The sequence below is a fragment of the Phaenicophaeus curvirostris genome, chromosome 4, assembly GCF_032191515.1.
Source record: "Phaenicophaeus curvirostris isolate KB17595 chromosome 4, BPBGC_Pcur_1.0, whole genome shotgun sequence".
Lineage (NCBI taxonomy): Eukaryota > Metazoa > Chordata > Aves > Cuculiformes > Cuculidae > Phaenicophaeus > Phaenicophaeus curvirostris.
The window spans coordinates 75,274,659-75,293,365 of record NC_091395.1 but is presented as its reverse complement, the minus strand read 5'-3'; the positions used below and the strand labels follow the sequence as shown (position 1 = coordinate 75,293,365).

Genomic DNA, 18,707 nt, shown 5'->3' with positions numbered 1-18,707 from the left:
TGAGGCAAACAGGATTAATGGGTTGTACTGATGGTGTGGGATGCAGCAGAGAGGGTGCTGTGGAAATGATGGAGATTCTTCACTCAAAACCTGCTTTGGTCCAGGGTGAGCTGCTTACTCAGGCTCGCATGTCCCCATGCAGCATCTGCAAGGCTCCTGGCTGCCAAGAACTGGCTATCAGACATGAAGAGGTGATGAGGAGCAAGAGGTCAAATTCACACTGATGGGAAGAACAGGGATTTTGGATCTGTCTTGCTTGTTTCAAGCACTGGAAAGTGCTGTGTTCAAAGAGACCATGCTGGTGATGGTCCTATGTGGAGCAGGAGGTTGGCGTAGAGCCTTCCGGGGTTCTACTGTGAACCAGCTTCTGTGAGTTGTCGGAACAGGTTTCCTCTGCCAAGACCTGCTGCCTGCCCACGCTTGGCAGCTCCCTGCAAAAGCAGGCAGTGGGACTGGTCTGGGGCCGAGTGACTGCCCACATCCAGCTAGCAAACCTGTTTAGGTTAAAATACTGAATTGGATAAAGCCTGAGCATGAGGATGATGATGAAATGCTGCTCTCCGGGTGGTTTCAGCCCAGCTGGAGGTGGCTTTGCGGTGTTTGCAGGTGTAACCTTGATCTCAGTGGTGCGTGTGCTGTCAGTGACCCAGGTTTATGAGCTTGGGAAGGGCCCCGGTCTGCACGTAGGTAGCTGTGGATCATTATCCTGCTCCTGCAGCTCTCCAGGTAGCTGAGTAAATGAGGTGTGTCTGCTTCCGATGCAATAAAGGTCCCGTTGCGCTGCAGACGCAACCTTGCCGCGTTGGTGTTTGCACAACTACTGTACAAAGGTGGTTTGTAACAGCAGGCTTGTTGTACTCACGCATCTGACTGACGTGGACTGCTTAAGTTCAATTAATGATGCTCCTGCCTTCTTTTTGAAAGGGTGTCCCTGCTTAACCTGTGCCGGTATAAATGCTGGTTCTGAAAAGGATTGTGAGTGAGTTTGGTGTGCAACCTGCTGGAATAAAAAAGGAGGAGGGGTATATGGAGAAGGGAAAAAGAGTCCTGTCTTATAGCTTGACATGTTTACAGCCTGGAGAGCTTGGAAAGAGCATCTTGAAATAACAGACAGTAAGGATTAATGTGCTTGCTTCTGAGAAGCACATTTCTGATGAAAGGGAAAAGAGGGAGCAGTTACAGAATGCTTGTTGTTTGTGCCAGGAGCCGCGGCGAACCGCAGTGAACAGGGCTGGGAGGCACTGGCGACAGGCACTGCCGGGACAAGCACGGGAATCTCCTTCCACTTCATTTTTGTAGCTACTCAGAGATATGATCTGCTCTTTCCTGCTTTACACTCAGTGGACAGCCTGGCTCTGAAGCCTGGAATGGTGTTAAAGGAGATAAAATTGCTCTAACTAGACTAATCCTTCCAAACCCTTCTCCTTCAGCTTAGAAAAAAAGGTACATTAGAGAGGATGGTTGACAATGTTGTTATTGCAGTTACTTAGCTGAAGGTTATTAATTACAGCCATGCAGTTGCTCAGTACAAGTTGTTCTAGACTATGTAATGAGTTAATGGCTGAAATGCTGGAGTGTCTTAACATCTGCTAAATATGTTGTGTTTCTGTTGTTGTGGAGCTTTTGCCTATGGGCTCTGCTAATATCGCTCTCTGATAATGACTCTTCTGTATATGGTTGATGAAATAATCAGAGAATCATAGAACGGTTTGGATTGGAAGGGAACTTAAAGCCCATCCAGTTCCAAACCCCCTGCCATGGGCAGGGACACCTCCCACTGGACCAGGTTGCTCAAAAACCCATCCAACCTGGCCTTGAACACCTCCAGGGATGGGGCATCCATGACTTCTCAGAGCAACCTGCGCCAGTGTCTCACCACTCTCACAGGAAAACATTTCTTCCTAAGAACCCATCTAAATCTCCCCTTTCAACTTAAACCCATCCACCCGTGTCCTATCCCTGCACTCCCTGATAATGAGCCCCTTCCCAGCTTTCCTGTAGGCCCCTTTAAGTACTGGAAGGCTACTACGATGTCTCCTCAGAGCCTTCTCTTCTCCAGGATGAACAAGCCTAACTCTCTCAGCCTGTCCTGTTATAGAAGGTGCTCCAGCCCTCAGATCATCTTCATGGCCTCTTCTGGACTCACTTTAACAGATCCACATAATAGAAGTTATTACATCCATTGAAAAAAAAGGCTTTCAAAACCCAGTATCAAAAAGTTTGCTGATTTTTTTACAGTTTTCTGAAGGCCAGAAAATGCCCTGTACTGGGTGGTCTGTGTGAATTTCCATTCCTTAGGCATCACTGAAAACCACCTCCATCTCTGTAACACTACCCTAATAATGCATGTGTTCACAGCTGTAGAGTTCTGCAGCACAGGAGATTCCTGAGATGCAGAGGCCAGAAGTTTTATCTTGAACATCTCTCTCGGCCACCTCCACTGCATAGGTAGGAGCATCACAACCCTGTCTCATGGTGGGACTGGAATATAAACATCTATGAGAAACAGAATCCTGATTTAAAAGCTTCAACCAATATCCTCACTGTCTTTAGGGAAAAGTGTTTCAACAGCTGATTAGCGTCACTGTTAAAAATAGCCATCTTATTTCTGTTCTGAATTTTTCTAGCTTCTGCTCTTGGTTGCCCAATCTCGCTTTGTCTCTGCTTGGATTGAATTAATCCTTTGGTGTCAAGTAGTCTCTGTTTGTAAATGCTTTCAGACTGTGATGACAAACCTGCATTATAAACACATGTGTCTGTAGGGCCCCTTCATGTGCTGATAGTATCTTGAATAGTTGCACTTTAAATAATAACAAAACCATAGTGTGTTTATTTCTTGTGCTTCTATTTATTCTTTCAACTCTTGTTGGTTTTTTCTGAGTTCCTTTCAAACACACACAATATTGTTATTTAGGCTTCTGATTAAGTGTTATTCTTAATTCCATTCCCATCAATGACAAAACTAGGGGGATTAAAGTGATTCCGGTAGATTTTGGTCGGTTGATGCTGGAGCTCTTTGTCTGTGCGATCGGCAGGGAATTTGTTTGTGTTGATGATACGTTTCTCACCCTCCAGACTGACTGGTGCACTTGTTAATGTGAAGACTGTCAGTTCAACACTCTTGAGGAGGACTGCAAAATTCAGGCAAATAGTGTGGTTAGGAGGGAAACCCAGGTCCTCATGCAGGAGTCTCAGCATAGCATGTGGAAGTGCAGCCACTGGCTGCCTCTTCTGGATACGTGGTTCCTCTCAACCTCGTTTTAGCTGTCAGAAGCTATTTCTAGCTCAGTAAGTATGTCTGAGGTGATATCCTGAGAGAGTCAGTGCAGAAGTCTCATGTCTACAAGTGTGTGTCCCTGAAGGCTTCAGGCTGGACTTGTAGTGCTCTAGCCCCATGAATGCCCCTTAGTGGCTGGGATATATTTTGGCTCTCCTGAGGTGCATCTTCTTCAGTTCAGGCTCATCCACAGGGAGTGAAGCTGTTCAGCTGCTTCAGTATCATTGCCCAACATGAATGAAAGCGTGGGAAGCAGAGGGGTTGAGGTCACCCCAAAGCAAACTCCTGGTCCTGGCTAAACCGCTAACATAAGAGGACTCTGAAAGCTTAGGTTTTAAAGTGGTCTCCCAGCTTCTTTTCAGCTCGCCCATCTTAAGATGGGTGTGCCGAACATCAGCAGGATGGATGACTCCTACTCTCCATCACCTGGAAGGCTGCAGGCAGCTGATCCAAGTTGGCCACCCAACTCATGAAAAATAGGGTGAGACAAGTCCCACCTGGGCTGACCATGATTCTGGTCTGTGGTGTGCTGGGAGCTCACAGCTGCGCCTCGTGGGTAGAAAACAACCTGTGGTGTGATACGCAGTCTGAGGAGAGAAGGTCACTTTTTTAAAGGCTTTTCATCAGGGTTGCTTAAAAATAAACCTCTATTTTCTTTTTTTTTTTTAACCCAACCAAGCACCAGAGGAGCCCTTAGGCATCCAAGCCTCGTTTTCAGTGTGCTGCTTTGCCTAAGTCTTTGTGTCATCACAGCTAGGACAGGACTACCACAAGGGCACTTGGGTGAGCAGATTTCCTTGAGAAATGTTTTTGTTTATTTTGGTTTTGTATTTTTAAATTGTTGGAGCTTTGGTGACCTTTTTCTTCAGGCTTCTAGAAGAATAGTCTGATCAGAGCATATTGTTGTAATAAGGAGGGTAGTTGTGAACTGTCTTCATGCTTTGGCTTCTTCCTTGTGACCTGCAAGGCTTTACTGGCAAAATGGGGAAAAAAATAATGAAATAAGTGTACTTTATTGCTGCTGGATTAAAAGTGGAGAAGGCCAGCGGGACACTTGAATCTCTGCAGTTTCTACGTTGTCATTGTCTATGGGGCCATAGTAACTTGAACAAATAGAAGGTGCTTTGTGTTGAAGGGACTATATCCAGAATATGCCTTTATTAAAGGATGAAATGCAACAATCTGTCAAAATGATTTCTAAGTTAGTGCTAGGATAGCTCTGGTGTCAAGTTCTGCTGAAAGCTGATGAGATTCCTCTGTGTGGATGAAGAGTCATTTCCCTGGGAACAGCCAGGGGGCTGGGTGTGTAGCAAAGATCAGCAGAGATTAAGGGATAAGGAGCTTGTTGGATTGAAGGTTACAAATGCCAATGCCAGGAATGGAAACCCATTATTCTGAGTTGGCAGGATTGTGCTCATCTCAGAAAATATAGTTTTTCAAAGACTTGTTTGCTGGGGAGCAGCAGTTGGTCTCAGGATTTTATTTTAGGAGGGGGTTGGTTTAAGGGATGTTTTTATAAGGTATTTTTTTGAAGGAAATAGACGATAGGGAGAAGGAATGAATGAAAGGTGCTTGCAGCTAGGGAGGCAAGGACAGAATGGTGATAGAGACTGAGAAAATGGAGCAGGTCTGGAAGAAGTGATTAAGATATCATGATTGAGGCGCTTAGATGCAGAAGAGGTGAGAGAATCAAAGCTATATTCTTAAGACTGGAAGAAGATGTGTGCTTGCAGCCTAGGCACTGAATTGGATCTTGGGCTGAAGGTTGAAAGGGGAATTTTGCCCCTCTACTCTGTTCTGGTGAGACTCCACCTGGAATGCTGTGTCCAGCTCTGGAGCCCTCAGCTCAGGAAGGACACGGAGGTGTTGGAGCAGGTCCAGAGGAGGCTACAAAAATTATCAAAGGTCTGGAGCACCTCCTCTATGAACAGAGGCTGAGAGGGTTGAGGTTGTTCAGCTTGGAGAAGAGAAGACTCTGGGCAGACCTTATTGCAGCCTTTCAGTACTTAAAAGGAGGCTTATAAGAGAGATGGGGAGAGGCTTTTTAGCAGGGTCTGTAGCAACAGGAGAAGGAGGAATAGTTTTAAACTAAGAGAAGATAAGTTTAGACTAGATGTTAGGAAGAATTTCTTTATGCTGAGGGTGGGGAAACACTGGCCCAGGTTGCCCAGAAGGGTGGTGGATGCCCCATCCCTGGAAACATCCAAGGTCAGGTTGGATGGGGCTCTGAGCAACCTGATCTGGTTGAAGATGTCCCTGCTTATTGCAGGGGAGGTGGTCTGCATGACCTTTATGGTCCCTTCCAACCCAAACCGTTATATGATTCTATGATATTTTTTTATGGTGGGTAATGAGTGCCTGCCAGCTGTCTCATGGGAAAGCTCTAAGCAAGACAAGGCAGGGAGAGTTTAACTACTAGTGAAGCTATGATTTATGACTACCCTTGATTTTAGAAGGGCTCAAAGTAAAATTACAGCCTCAGAGAGATTTGCAGTGCAACAGCTAACATACTGCTTACCCTGTGATTTAAAAAAGAAGAAAGAAGAAACAAACCTTTTTGGCAATCAAGAAAAAGGAAAAAAAACCCAACTATCTTTGTGTCAGAGGACCTGGTAATATTCACTGGCTCAAGCCCTGGCTGGTGGCTTGGCAAGTGCTTGAAGGCAGAGCATTGTACTTAATAGAGTGTGTTTTATGTGCTTGTCGTACTTATGAGCCTAACGGAGTGTATAATTGATACTGAAATAAAGTGTAGTGGGGATTCGTATGTTTATATCGTCTGCTTGTTTCACAATGGAGCATGCATCCTGGTTGGGAAGCTGAAGCTCTTGCTGTAATTTTAATTGCCTTCCCCTGCCAATCATATGAGAAAGGTTGTTGGCTAATTAAGGATGGTTTCCAAATCAGGATTCTGTACACACAAAATACCCTGTTATTTTCTCATCTGTCTAAACAGGTCACCTAATGTAGTGTTAAAATGCTGAAACTGGAGGGGAAAACACATTCTTGAATCTTTTGAGTGAGGAATTAACATGAGTTTGCCAAAGCCAGGATTAGGAAAGCTGTACATAAAGAACTGAGCTAAACTGGTTCAGTTTCTCTAGGATTCAAATGGCAAAAAATATTATTTCATTGAAGTGGCAGTAAAAATACATGCATCGAAGTGTCATCTGGAGATTAGATGAGAAATATAGGGTGTTGTAGAGTGTCTATAGATTGTAATAAATCCTGAAGGCATTTATAGTAAGAGTTGTTTCAGCTGTAGGTTTTTAATTGCTTACAAATGAGAAAGGAATAGCCTGATTAAGATATATTTCCTCTTGAAGAAGAGACCACTGGGATCATATGTGAAGGTCCTTAGCACTGAGGAGAATGTGAACAGGGAACGACCCTTCAGTGTTTCTCATAATGTGCTTTTGGGTGATGCCTTCAGTTTTCTTTGGGGTGCGGTTTTAAAACCCAAAAGGACACTGGTGTTTGCCTAAGGTTGATAAACTGTGGAAATCCTCACCACAAAATTGTTGTGAAGGCCAGAAATATGGAGGGATTTGTAAAGAAGTCAGCAAACGCAAGGGGGAGAAGTCCCCAGGGTCTGGACATTAGCTCTACCTTATGATGCCTGTATTGGACTTCAAAATGTGATGCTGCCAGAAGGTGGTCACTCCTCTTTGTGCCAGCCCCAGACTCTTCAATACAACTTGCTTTGGCGTTTCTTATGTGCCATTTAATAATTCTGCTGCTTTGCCCTTCATATCTCAGTATTGGGTCTCCCTGAAGCTCTGAATACAGAGATCCCAATGTTCAGGGCCCATTTTAAATATCTTAAAATAAATTAGGGAAATCTCACTTCTTATCTTGTTAGATTAAAAGTCAATAAATTGCTTGAGAAGAGAGGTAAATGATTGACAAGGCCCAATAAATGTAAAGGCTTAACTCAACTTCAGGAGAAGATGGTGGAAAAAACTCCGTTTCTTTGGAGGAATCCCAGCTCCTTCCCATTGTCCTGAACTGGTAAATAGAGAAAAATTACTTCCTTTTTTTGGTTGGTTTATTAACCAGAATGTTGTTTTCATCTCTGTGGTGTGTTTTTCTGTGAGTCTGAGGAGTGGTCTCATCAATCTTATCAACCTCTGACTGGTGAGGAGTTAACCTACACAACATGGAACACTTCCCGAGTACCCCCATACCTGCCATACCACTTCCCTGTTTATCTTAATCCATTCAGAAAATCCATTTTCAAAGTGTATCAAGACAAAAGGGGGAAAAACCCCAACCGTTCCTCTCCCAGGTGAGGAAATTCCACAGGAGAAAGGAATTGGCAACAAAGCCAAGTAGACACAAGTCTCCAGGAAAGGTGGGGAAGGGGCTCTTTGTGAGAGAGTGCAGGGAGAGGATGAGAGGGGACAGTTTTAAGCTGAAAGAGGGGAGATTTAGATTAGTTTTTAGGAATAAATTCTTTACTGTGGGGGTGGTGGGGCATTGAAAGAGGTTGTCCAGAGAAGGCATGGATGTGCCATCCCTGGAGGTGTTCAAGGCCAGGTTGGATGAGGTTTTGAGCAGCCTGATCCAGTGGGAAGTGTCCCTGCCCATGGCAGGGGAATTGGAGTTGGATGATCTCTAAGGTCCCTTCCAACCCAAACCATTCTGTGATTCTATGAAGTCCTGGGTTGTCTGCAGCTGGAACTTGACCCTTGTCACTAGCTGCTTTAGGGAAGGAGCTTTGTGGCCTCTTCTTCCCTGCCTACTCCAGATCTTTACTGTTTCTTGTGGAATCGGGGAAGAAATCATTCACTGCTACCTTCTTCAAAATGTTGTATACTGCTTTTGTATCCGACTTGTATCACTCACAAGTGAGTCGGGTGCCTTGTTTTGGCTGCTCATAGCTATTCCGCTTGTCAAATGACCACGATTCATTCCACCATGAATTAGAAAGCATTGGATGCTTAACATGTTTGACTAAGGCTTGGAAATAACTTCCCAAACACGGGTGTCTGGCTCCCTGTGACAGACATCTGCTAGCTGGGATCTGTTGGCCAGGAGATGAAAACTGTGAGATGATTGATGTAATTGCAGGTAGAAGTTTTCAGCGTGGCCACAGCCAGAGCTTGCTCAATGTTACCTCTTCCGTTGCTCAGTGGCAGTTGGAACGAGCTGTACTGGCAGGAGCAGAGTTCCTTACAGGTACTTTACTGATCTTTCTTAGGGGTGAGCCCAGGTAGGATGAATTGAGCTGAAGTTGTTCCCTTTGCAGCTAAGGTCCAGGGAGGTTCTTCTCCCTCTGTACTCGGCACTGGTGAGACCGCTACTCGAATCCTGGGGTCAGTTCTGGGCCCCTCACCACAAGAAGGATGTTGAGGCTCTGGAGTGAGTCCAGAGAAGAGCAACGAAGCTGGTGAGGGGGCTGGAGAGCAGGCCTTATGAGGAGCGGCTGAGAGAGCTGGGGGTGTTTAGCCTGGAGAAGAGGAGGCTGAGGGGAGACCTCATTGCTCTCTCCAACTCCCTGAAAGGAGGTTGTAGAGAGGAGGGTGCTGGCCTCTTCTCCCAAGGGACAGGGGACAGGACGAGAGGGAATGGCCTCAAGCTCCATCAGGGGAGGTTTAGGCTGGACATTAGGAAAAACTTTTTCACAGAAAGGGTCATTGGGCACTGGCAGAGGCTGCCCAGGGAGGGGGTTGAGTCACCTTCCCTGGAGGTGTTTAAGTGACGGGTGGACAAGGAGCTGAGGGACATGGTTTAGTGTTTGATAGGAATGGTTGGACTAGATGATCCGGTGGGTCTCTTCCAACCTGGTTATTCTATGATTCTATGATTCTAACTAAACATGTTCACAATAGTTGTCTAGAGCTCTGTTAGGACCACTTTACTTTTTATACCACTGCTTCAATCACTATTGACCACAGTCTGGTGTCATCTCTGCTTCAGAGACGAGGAGATGTTTGGGCAACATACGTAAATGCCAGAGTGAAAAGGGCTCTCCAAATGAAAGCACTCCTGCCTTGTACTTCAGTAGTACATGTACGTATACTGCAATAGTCCAGTAGTGTTTTATGAACAAGGGTTTGACTCTTCTCCTGCTGATGTAAAAGAAAAACAAGAGTCTGACACTGGTCAAGTGTTGGGTGAATTGAGGAAGAGCTCAGAAAGTGTAAGCAGCAGCTTGGCAACAGGTAGAGGCAGCACACTAACTCCTTTGATTTCTCCTCATTCAGTAACCATTGGGTAGGGAGGATTGGTAAGGCTAGGAATTATGTGTATGCTTTATCCTTGTGAGGACAGGCTGAGGGAGTTGGGGTTACTCAGCCTAGAAAAGAGAAGGTTCCGGGGACACCTTCTAGCAATATTCCAGTACTTGAAGGGGCCGTACTGGACGGCTGGGCAGGGATGTTTTATCAAGGAGTGCAGGAATAGGACAAGGGGGAACGGTTTGAAGCTGGGAGGGGAGATTTTGATGAGATCTTAGGAAGAAGTATTTTCCTGTGAGGGTGTTGAGGCACTGGCACAGGTTGCCCGGAGAACTCATGGCTGCTCCATCCTTGGAGGTGTTCATGGCCAGGCTGGCTGAGGCTTTGAGCGACCTGATCCAGTGGGAGGTGTCCCTGCCCATGGCAGGGGGTTGCAACTGGATGGGCTTTAAGGTCACTTCCAACCCAAACCATTGAGCACCAGCTGATTCAAAAGCTGATAAATCCTGAGCTGTGTGTTTATCCTTTGAAAGTTGGGAGTGATGTCTTCTTGGGTCTGGGGGAGTATGGGTCTCTATACCTTGTTCCTTCGTGCTCTTGAGGGCAGATGTGAAGCTACCTGGAACCAGATGACTCGATGTTCATATATAAAGACATCCTACACTGGTGATTGCTGATTAAGGTTTAACCTTAACCATGGACTCATGCTGTGTGTCGAAAATAAGGTGATGGGACCTGAGAACTAAGGGTATTCACAGTTAAAAAGTGGCTTTTAGGAGTTTGTGAAGAAGTTTGTGAAGGAGTTTGGGTAGGTGGTGGTAGAGTTAGAGTAGCCAGAACTTCATCAAAGCCTGAGACTATGTCAGGACACAGACTCCAGGGACTGCATCGTGGGGCTGTGAATTTTTGAACTGGCCTGGGTTGGCTTTTATCATTTGAAACGTTTTTCCATCTGTACCATTTCTGTAATGATTGGTTGGGTGTCTTATCTCCACACTTTGAGCTAAATTCTCCTTACTTGGTCCCATATATGATCTGAAGCTTTGTGGTTGCCACAGAGGCAAAGTGAAGCTTCATCGCTGTGTTGTGGAGCTTGTTGGTACTGGGGCATGTAGTTTTCTTTTTCTTCTTATTTTTTTTTAAAGTCTTTACCACAAAATTGCTACTTTTGGAGGTTATATAAAGAGATGGGAGTTTTAAAATCCTTTGACTTCTCTGGAAATAATCTACATGGTACATAAGGGTGGAGATTTCTGGAGTTTCCAGTACTTGTGCTTGAGGCCAAAATATTGTTGCATCCCAATTTGACCTCAATTATCCTTCCTATGTATTTCATTTTGAAGGCTGGGTCCAGTTCACAAGTCTTCTTTCTTCCCTGCTGGATATTTCATAAATTTGAGTTCCCTGAACACCTTTTTGTTTTGCTTTTTCCATAGGTTCCTTAGAAAGAGAGCTTGGACGGCATGCAAAGTTGTGAAATATCTGGAGACAGCACGGATGATCCTCTTAGTAGTGGCCTACGGAGACAGCGACAGCCTCGAATAGTAATTATCGGTGCTGGGCTTGCCGGCCTGTCAGCAGCAAAAGCGCTTTTGGAAAGCGGTTTCACGGATGTAACTATCCTTGAGGCGACTGACCGAATTGGAGGCCGCGTGCAAAGTGTGAAGCTTGGTAAGAACAGCATTTTGGGAGTAACACATTGGGGAAGTTGATTCTGGTAGTGAGGGATTGCGTTCTCGTTGGGTTAATTTGGCCTTGGAAATGTGCTTTTCCAGTCAACGTGCACGTGCCAGAGGTTATTTGAGGTGTGATGTTGTCAGGAACATAAATCTGTGGGTGGGTGCCTAATCTGAGCTATCTCATGCATCTTTCCTGAGGGAGGGTAGCTCCAAAACCATGTTTCTGTAGAATAAAGATCTCAGGGATTGTTTTCACTCATAGAGGAAGAAGTCTGTGTGACAGGTCTGTGAGAAGCATTCTGTGATTAAATAACTGTATTGAGACGGTTTTCACCAGTGTTTTCATTCTTGACTAGGAGCAGTCAGTAAATCTTCTGGCTAGAGGCTGTTTCTCAGTGACTTAATCACTTCCAAAGAGGCAAACTCTAAGCTATTCTATTTCACAAACAGCCCCGTTCATTTCCCTAGAACTAATTTGCTGTGTAGGGCACTACCCACTGTGAATCAGGCTGCTGGAGAAACCTTTTCAGTGTATCCTTTCATCTTGATTTGCAGCTTCCCTACTTCTGTGGCTTCATTTCTCAGCATGTAATAAAGGTGCAGGTACTGGATAGTTTAATTCCATGTCTTTTGGAAGGGCTTGTAAAATGTCTAAATGCAGAACTACTGGGATGAACTTGACTCTTTGCAGCACAGGAATCAATGAAACGTTCCCTGGTGTCTTGGAGGGCATTGCTTGTCTCTTCTCTGTGGGAGATTTCAATTAACTCATTCTGTTTCTGACCCCACTCTCTGTATTTATTAACTTTGGCCTCCTGCTGCCCTTTCTTTTTATTTGTTAGGTGCTTACATCACTTACTGTGCTTTACTCGATAAACTCACCACAGTAAATAAACAGCAACGTCCTATGAACTTTCAGAAGGGAAATGAATGAAAAGGTAGTCAGACAAATCTAATCTCCAGGGTTTGAATAGGGCACTTCACATTCTGCTGAGACTTGGCATAGAGGTTAGAATGGGAAGTGTGTCCTTTACGCACAGTGCACTTAATTAAAAATATCCTGGATTGTGTCTATGAGAGGAGGGAAATGGTGAAGACCTGGGATCTTCAGGGAACAATGTATAATTTTGTCAATGCACCTGTGAAAGAGGTTGTTTTTTTTTTTTTTTTTGTACGAGTATTGAGACCAATTCTCTTGCCTTTGGACACCCTCACTGGTTTTGAAGGGAGTGCTCAATCATTCTGACTTTTCAAAGACTGGTTTGGTTCACAAAATGGTTTTGATGTTTGCAAATTAGGCTTCTCTCTAAGGAAACTAAACCAGGAGCATTTAGAATCATAGAATCAGAGGATGGTTTGGTTTGTAAGGGACCTTAAAGTCCATTCAATTCCAACCCCCCCGCCAAAGCAGAGACACCTCTCACTCAATCAAGTTACTTAAAGTCTCATCCAACCTGACTTTTATGACAATTTAAGTCTTCAGCAGAGCTACAGTGGCAGCCTCTCAGGGCTGTATCCCGGTACTTCCACTCTTACTGAGCCATGAGGTATCTTGCAGGGGACAGTATTTTCCCTTGACCACATAGAGTGTGTTGCTGATAAACACAGGGGAATAATTTTGATTTTCAGAGGTTTAGTTCATAAAGATGAAGATGATGTGGGTTGGAGAGGAGCTTTTTATCAGGGAATGCAGTGATAGGATGAAGGGAAATAGTTTTAAGCAGAAAGAGGAGAGGTTTAAATTAGATATTCAGAAGAAATTTTTTACTCTGTGAGGGTGGTGAGGCACTGGTACAGGTTGCACAGAGAAGGCATGGATGCCCCATCCCTGGAGGTGTTCAAGGCTATGTTGGATGGGGTTTTGAGAAACCTGATCCAGTGGGAGGCGTCCCTGCCTATGGCAAGGGGGATTGCAACTGGGTGATTTTTAAGGTTCTTTCCAATCCAAACCACTCTATGATTCCATGATTCTACATGTAGCACAAGTGAGGCAGAGGGTTTGCACGTTTGTGGTTTTGTACATGATCTGTAATGTCACTGCACATAGTTCATGACAGGATGCACAAGGAATAGTCAGGGCTACGAAGGGAAATGTGAAAGTTCCTGTGTGTATCCTGAAGGCTTCATATTCTGTCTGTGGATTCCGTTGGAGAACTGCTGGTGTGTTATATTGTTGTGTATGGGCCTGTTTTGGCTGCTGCTTGTGTCTCGATAATTACATTCACAGAATAGGAAGCAGATTTTTTTTTCTATTTTTGTTGTATTGTACAATTCATTTGAAACAGGTTAATAGTGAAAAAGAAAACCTTGTGAGGCTCTGAGAGTAAATTAGCCGTTTAAAAAGATGTTATTTAACTTAATTTTACACTTGTAAATAGTTTATCATGTAACTTACACTGGGTAACAACTGACTTATCCACTTGGTAGTGATGACAGTGAGTTTCTGTGTTTTACAGGCAAGAATGACTGGCTATTTTTAATTTAGTGGTGTTTGATTATATTCCACGCAGCTACTGAAAACAGCTTGGAACACATCGTAATTGTTACCGAGCACCAAGCAGGACTTGCTGGCATTTTTTTTCTTTCAGAGATCAGATCCTCTATAAATAAGAGCTGGAGGATTGTTAGTGTAGCAGAGAGCGAGCCGCTGACATAAAGCAGCAGGCAGTATTCCTGCTGCTGATCTGGCGTGTGATGACTCGCAGGAGGATTGCATTAACAAGGTGACTGCTACATGCAATATTTATGAGCTTTGTACCTTTGGCTGCCAACGTAGAGCAGTCATTTATGCCAGGCTGGGTGCTCTGGGGGTGTCTTAGAGTTTTGTGGCACCTTAAATATTCCCTTATTTGTGACTCGATGCTGCACACCCTGCAGCACGTGCTTTGTTTCAGGTGCATGGAGAAGTCTTGTGCTCTCGGCTCTTGTAATGCATGTTTTGAAGGGCAATCAGCTTGCTCCTTAATGATGAGGTGGTTGTCTGCTTGAGAAACAGGATACGCGGAGCTTCCCTCAGAGGCAGCATGTCAGCTGGAGAGAAGCATTCCTGGGGGCTTTTGCCCCTTGAACCTGGCTGTGTTATAGTGAAGTGCTGCAGTGTCTTTCTGTCTGAGCATATATTTACATATTAAACAGCACATGATGACTGGAAGTGCGCTATTCTTCTTTCATCAAGCGGGATCCTATTAACTAACCCACTTAATCAGGCATTTTCACACCACTGCAGAGTGGGCTGCACGGTGTGGTGTTGGCTGGGATGCTGGGAGAAATATACCTTTGTCAGACTTCAAAGCAGTTGTGTTTGGACTTCAGAGCATCTGTGAAAATGGGGGTGGAGGGCATGGCCCAAGTGTATTTTTAGCACCTCTTTTTCAGCTGCCAAACATCTCCTGATGCTGTCAGCCCAGCTGTGGCAGCGCTGTTTCAGGGGGAGTCGGCATCCTATGCCAACCCTGTTAGTTATAAGGAAGGGAGAGAGTGGGGCTGACTAAATTCTTTGTGTTTTGCAGGCAGAGTGTGCAGGTGATGAAGATTAAATGACTTTGGTGTTTAAATTGACTGTGCATCTTTTTAAAGAACCTGATTCCAATTTTCAGAGGCATAAATAATAAAATTTAACTTATTTACTCTTTTGGGGAATGGAAATACATTTTTGTATTGCAGTTAAGCTGAGGTATATTTATAAAGAACAAGCATTTTTAATCACAGGGTGAGGTTCAATATGCAGGGCCGTGTTCCTATCCCAGGGCAATCCAATTTTTTCCCTGATTTCCTTGCTGTAGATGCTTTTCTCCATGTGTCTGGCTATCCATCCCCTCCTCTCAAATACCGAGGATACTTGGAGTCTTTAGGTACTCTATTCTTTCCCTACGACTTTAATATTCATGTCAGTATTCTTCTATGTTCTTTATGCAATAGAACAGCGTAGCTTCTCAGCTATTTTCCTTCCTACACCTCCTTCACTATGCCTTGCTTGTGCTGCAGCACGAGCAGTGCATCCTTGCTCTCTGGTCATCTTCTTAAGTGCAGGCTTAGAGAAGATGGTTTAAAAAGGATAAGTAACAAGGACAGAGCAGCTGGGGACAACCACGGCAAGAACTAGGAACCTAGAAGATCATGAATTTCGCCTGAAGTATCAGAGGGGTGTCACTGTAATGTGTCTTTATTGGAAACATCCCATCTTTCTAGCCCTATCTAAGCTTGTATCCCAAAGGACTGGATTGAAGAACTCTGGCATTGCCCTTGACTTACAGAGAAAGCTCACTTAAGTGCTGTTCAAACATGTGGTATCATAGAATCGTTTGGATTGTAAGGGACCATCAAGGTCATCTAATCCAACCCCCCGTGCAGTAAGCAGGGACATCTTCATATAGATCAGATTGCTCAGAGCCCCATCCAAACTGACCTTGAGTATTTCCGGCTATGAGGCATCTATCACCTCTCTGGGAAATTTGTGCCAGTGTTTTACTACCCTCAGCATAAAGAATTTCTTCCTAAATGTGTCTTTGGGTGATTGTTCTGGTTTTGCACATGCACGTTTTATTAGAAAAACGGGCTCCAATAACTGATCTGCTTGGTTTAGCCTGGGCTCCAATAACTAGTGTACTTGGTTTATTCTCCTGCAGGGCACGCCACTTTTGAACTGGGAGCTACGTGGATTCATGGTTCACATGGAAACCCAGTCTATCATCTAGCAGAAGACAATGGTTTACTTGAAGAGACTACTGATGGTGAGAGAAGTGTTGGACGGATCAGTCTTTACTCCAAGAATGGGGTGGCTTATCATCTTACCAACAACGGGCAAAGGATCCCGAAAGATGTGGTTGAAGAATTCAGTGATTTATACAACGAGGTTGGTATTCCGCTGCTTTTTCAGGATTTGCTTGAAACCCTGGGACCCCTTGGCAGTTAGAACGTTCCGCGTGCTGGGCAAAGGTAGAAACCAGAAATGTCTTTAATTTCTTTGCAACAAATCAACACTTAATTTGCTCTCATTTGTGTAACTGTACTCCATTTGTCCTTGATGTTGGATTAACTCACTGTTGTTTGGAAGAACAATCTTTCCATGTTTGTCATCAATTTAATCACTTCTAGCAGCTATTGCTGGGGAGATCCAGTCACTTGCTCTAGGAAGTTGCTATTTAATTAAAAGGGTAAAGGAGGGATCAAATTACTAATCAAAGTAGAACGTAAAACCTTAGCAACAACCAGCTAAATACTGTAGTCCTGTGACATTTTATTGATGTTATAAATACCATAGTGTGCTGTGTAGTATGGCAAAGTCAGAAATTGTGAGCCCTCTTGCATCAGAAGGAAAGGAACGTATTTTCTGCTAGATTCAGACTAGTGTGGACTTCAGTTTAGGGTTATTTTATCTTGTTTTGCTCAATGTTTAATGACTTCTTCATTTCAGTTTAACTGACAGAAGAGCCAAATAGAAAAAAACCAAAACAAACAACTACAGGCACACAGAACCTAAAACTATAAATTAGAAACCTGCAAGATGGAAATGAAAATGCATGTTTACCCTCTTCTAAAAAGGGAATAACCCGATGTTAGACTCAGACAAAAAAGGTCAAATTTACTTTCGTGTAAATTGGCACTGCTGCTGTCATCCTGGTGTTCTTTTCAGAGGGTAAATGGGGTTTCTTACTGATTTGTGTGTTAAACATATGAAAGATTGTGTTAGTTCTGTCTGCTTTCAGTAGGAAGATTTGGCCTTAGGGTAGACTGATGTGAAAGAAGGAGGCTTGCCATAATTAAAGGTAATAATGATTATTCCACACATTTTTTTATGTCACTTTAGAGGTACATTTAGAGGGGGCAGTGCAGAATGTCTGATCCTTCAGGTAATGTGATCCCTCAGTGGGATATATAAAAAATGGAGCAAAATGTTATTTCCATCAGGCTGTAGCCATGCCTAAAACCTTCACATTTTTACCTGACAGTGGGTTTCACCAGTATTTGATGCTTGGCTAAACGCGCACTAGATTCAGGTTACTGTTGCATATCTTATGTTTAAAGATATGTGCATAAGCATTTAGAAAGCCACAAAGAGAAAAGTCCCTGTAGCCTGCAAAGAATAATCAAGAATGGGGATTTTTTTTTTTTTTTTTTTTTGTTTGGAAAGACTTCTGACACTATCCTAGGGCTCTGACTTGGTATCTGTGATGGGATGGCACAAAATCATTTCAGTTTTAGGGAGGAATAGTAGGAATTTCAAAGAGCCCTTACTTTGGAAGGAATTTAGCAACCCATGGTGGAGAAATACAGGTGGAGATAATTCGTCTGACAGCCTTTCCATATTTATGGATTGAAAACAGAACCACAGCCAGCCAGGAAAAAAAAAGGTAAGATGCTTGTGGAGCAAGATTAACAGTAACTAAGCCTCAAAAAGAGAGACGGAGTAAGTGAAAACACTGCAGTGAGCAGCATTATTTATGTAAATGGAACACTGCCAACCTGCATGCAGTGCTAGGTGATCATCCTGTCTCCAACATGATAGGAAAATCTCCAGCAAAGGGAGGATGTCGGAGGCAGGCGGACTCTGAAATGAGAATACAAAGATGAGAGCTACTTAGGCTTGAGATACAGCTGATAAGATGCAGGCTGTAATGAGGTGCTGGTGTTTTAGAAATGATTAATTTGGTAAATCTACCCTTTCTTTTAAAGCAAGAGAAAGGGGGCAGCCGGTGACATGAGAGAACAAAACATTAAAAGTTAATCTTCTTTACGCAACACATAATTAGCTTATCGTTGCCACAGGATATCTTTATTGCTTGGAGACAGAAAAGGCTTTCACATTCATGGATTGTAAAAAATGTCTGCAGCTACTTTTTTGCGATTAAAAAATATGTAAGGGAGAGCTTAAGCCAAGAAGAGGACATCAGTCAGCCTCTTGATTGGTGTTGCTGGGGAGGTGCTTTCTCTGTCTTCCTGCAAAGTGTGCTGGAATTTCTTGCAGAGGCAGCTCATGGGTTTGTTGTCCCAACCTCTTGGGGTGTCAGGTTGGATGATTCTGTAGTGATTTCAGACAGCTGGCTGTGGTTTCTTCCCTGCGCTGCATAGGAAAAATAGGAATTAAAGCCAGCTATGTGATCTGAAAATCTAGTTAAACCAGGCTATATGAAATACAAGTGGGTGGGCAGTCAGAGACTTGTGCAGCAGATGTGGGGATTTGGAGATCTTTTCCTCTGGTGCTAAGTGCAGAGATGTGTCTGTTCACATGTGCTGAGTCTGCCTGGAGCATTTCTGTTTTGTTGAGTCCCCCACTCCCCAACAGTCAGGTTTTTCTTTTCATTTTCACTGTAGTCCATTGTATCTTTTTTTTTTTTTTTAATCCTGGCTAGCCAATAGTTTCTTAACTGGTAATGAAATGAGTGCCGGGGAGGAACAGTAGGAATTTGGTCTTCAGTTTTGTTTCTCTGTTTTTTGGAGGAGGCAGGTTTTTTGAGAGGTTTTTGTTGTCTTGAAGTTGTCCAGGATTAAAAGCCATCTTACACGTCACCAAATCCTGAGGTCAGGCTCCTTCTCTGCCTTGTAGGAGCTCCCAGACCCTTCTCAGAGTCT

At 43.9% G+C, this 18,707-nt stretch overlaps 1 protein-coding gene across 2 annotated transcripts in view; it reads left to right on the top strand.

Annotated features, from left to right (window-relative positions):
• Window positions 1-18,707, top strand: part of SMOX (spermine oxidase) — an 87,477-nt gene that overhangs the window by 48,906 nt on the left and 19,864 nt on the right. For both annotated transcript variants that reach the window (XM_069856647.1, XM_069856646.1), the window contains exons 2-3: window positions 10,896-11,130; window positions 15,764-15,990. In XM_069856647.1, coding sequence (XP_069712748.1) covers window positions 10,923-11,130; window positions 15,764-15,990 — 435 coding nt within the window. In that variant the 5' untranslated portion in view covers window positions 10,896-10,922. The remainder of the gene's footprint in view (window positions 1-10,895; window positions 11,131-15,763; window positions 15,991-18,707) is intronic.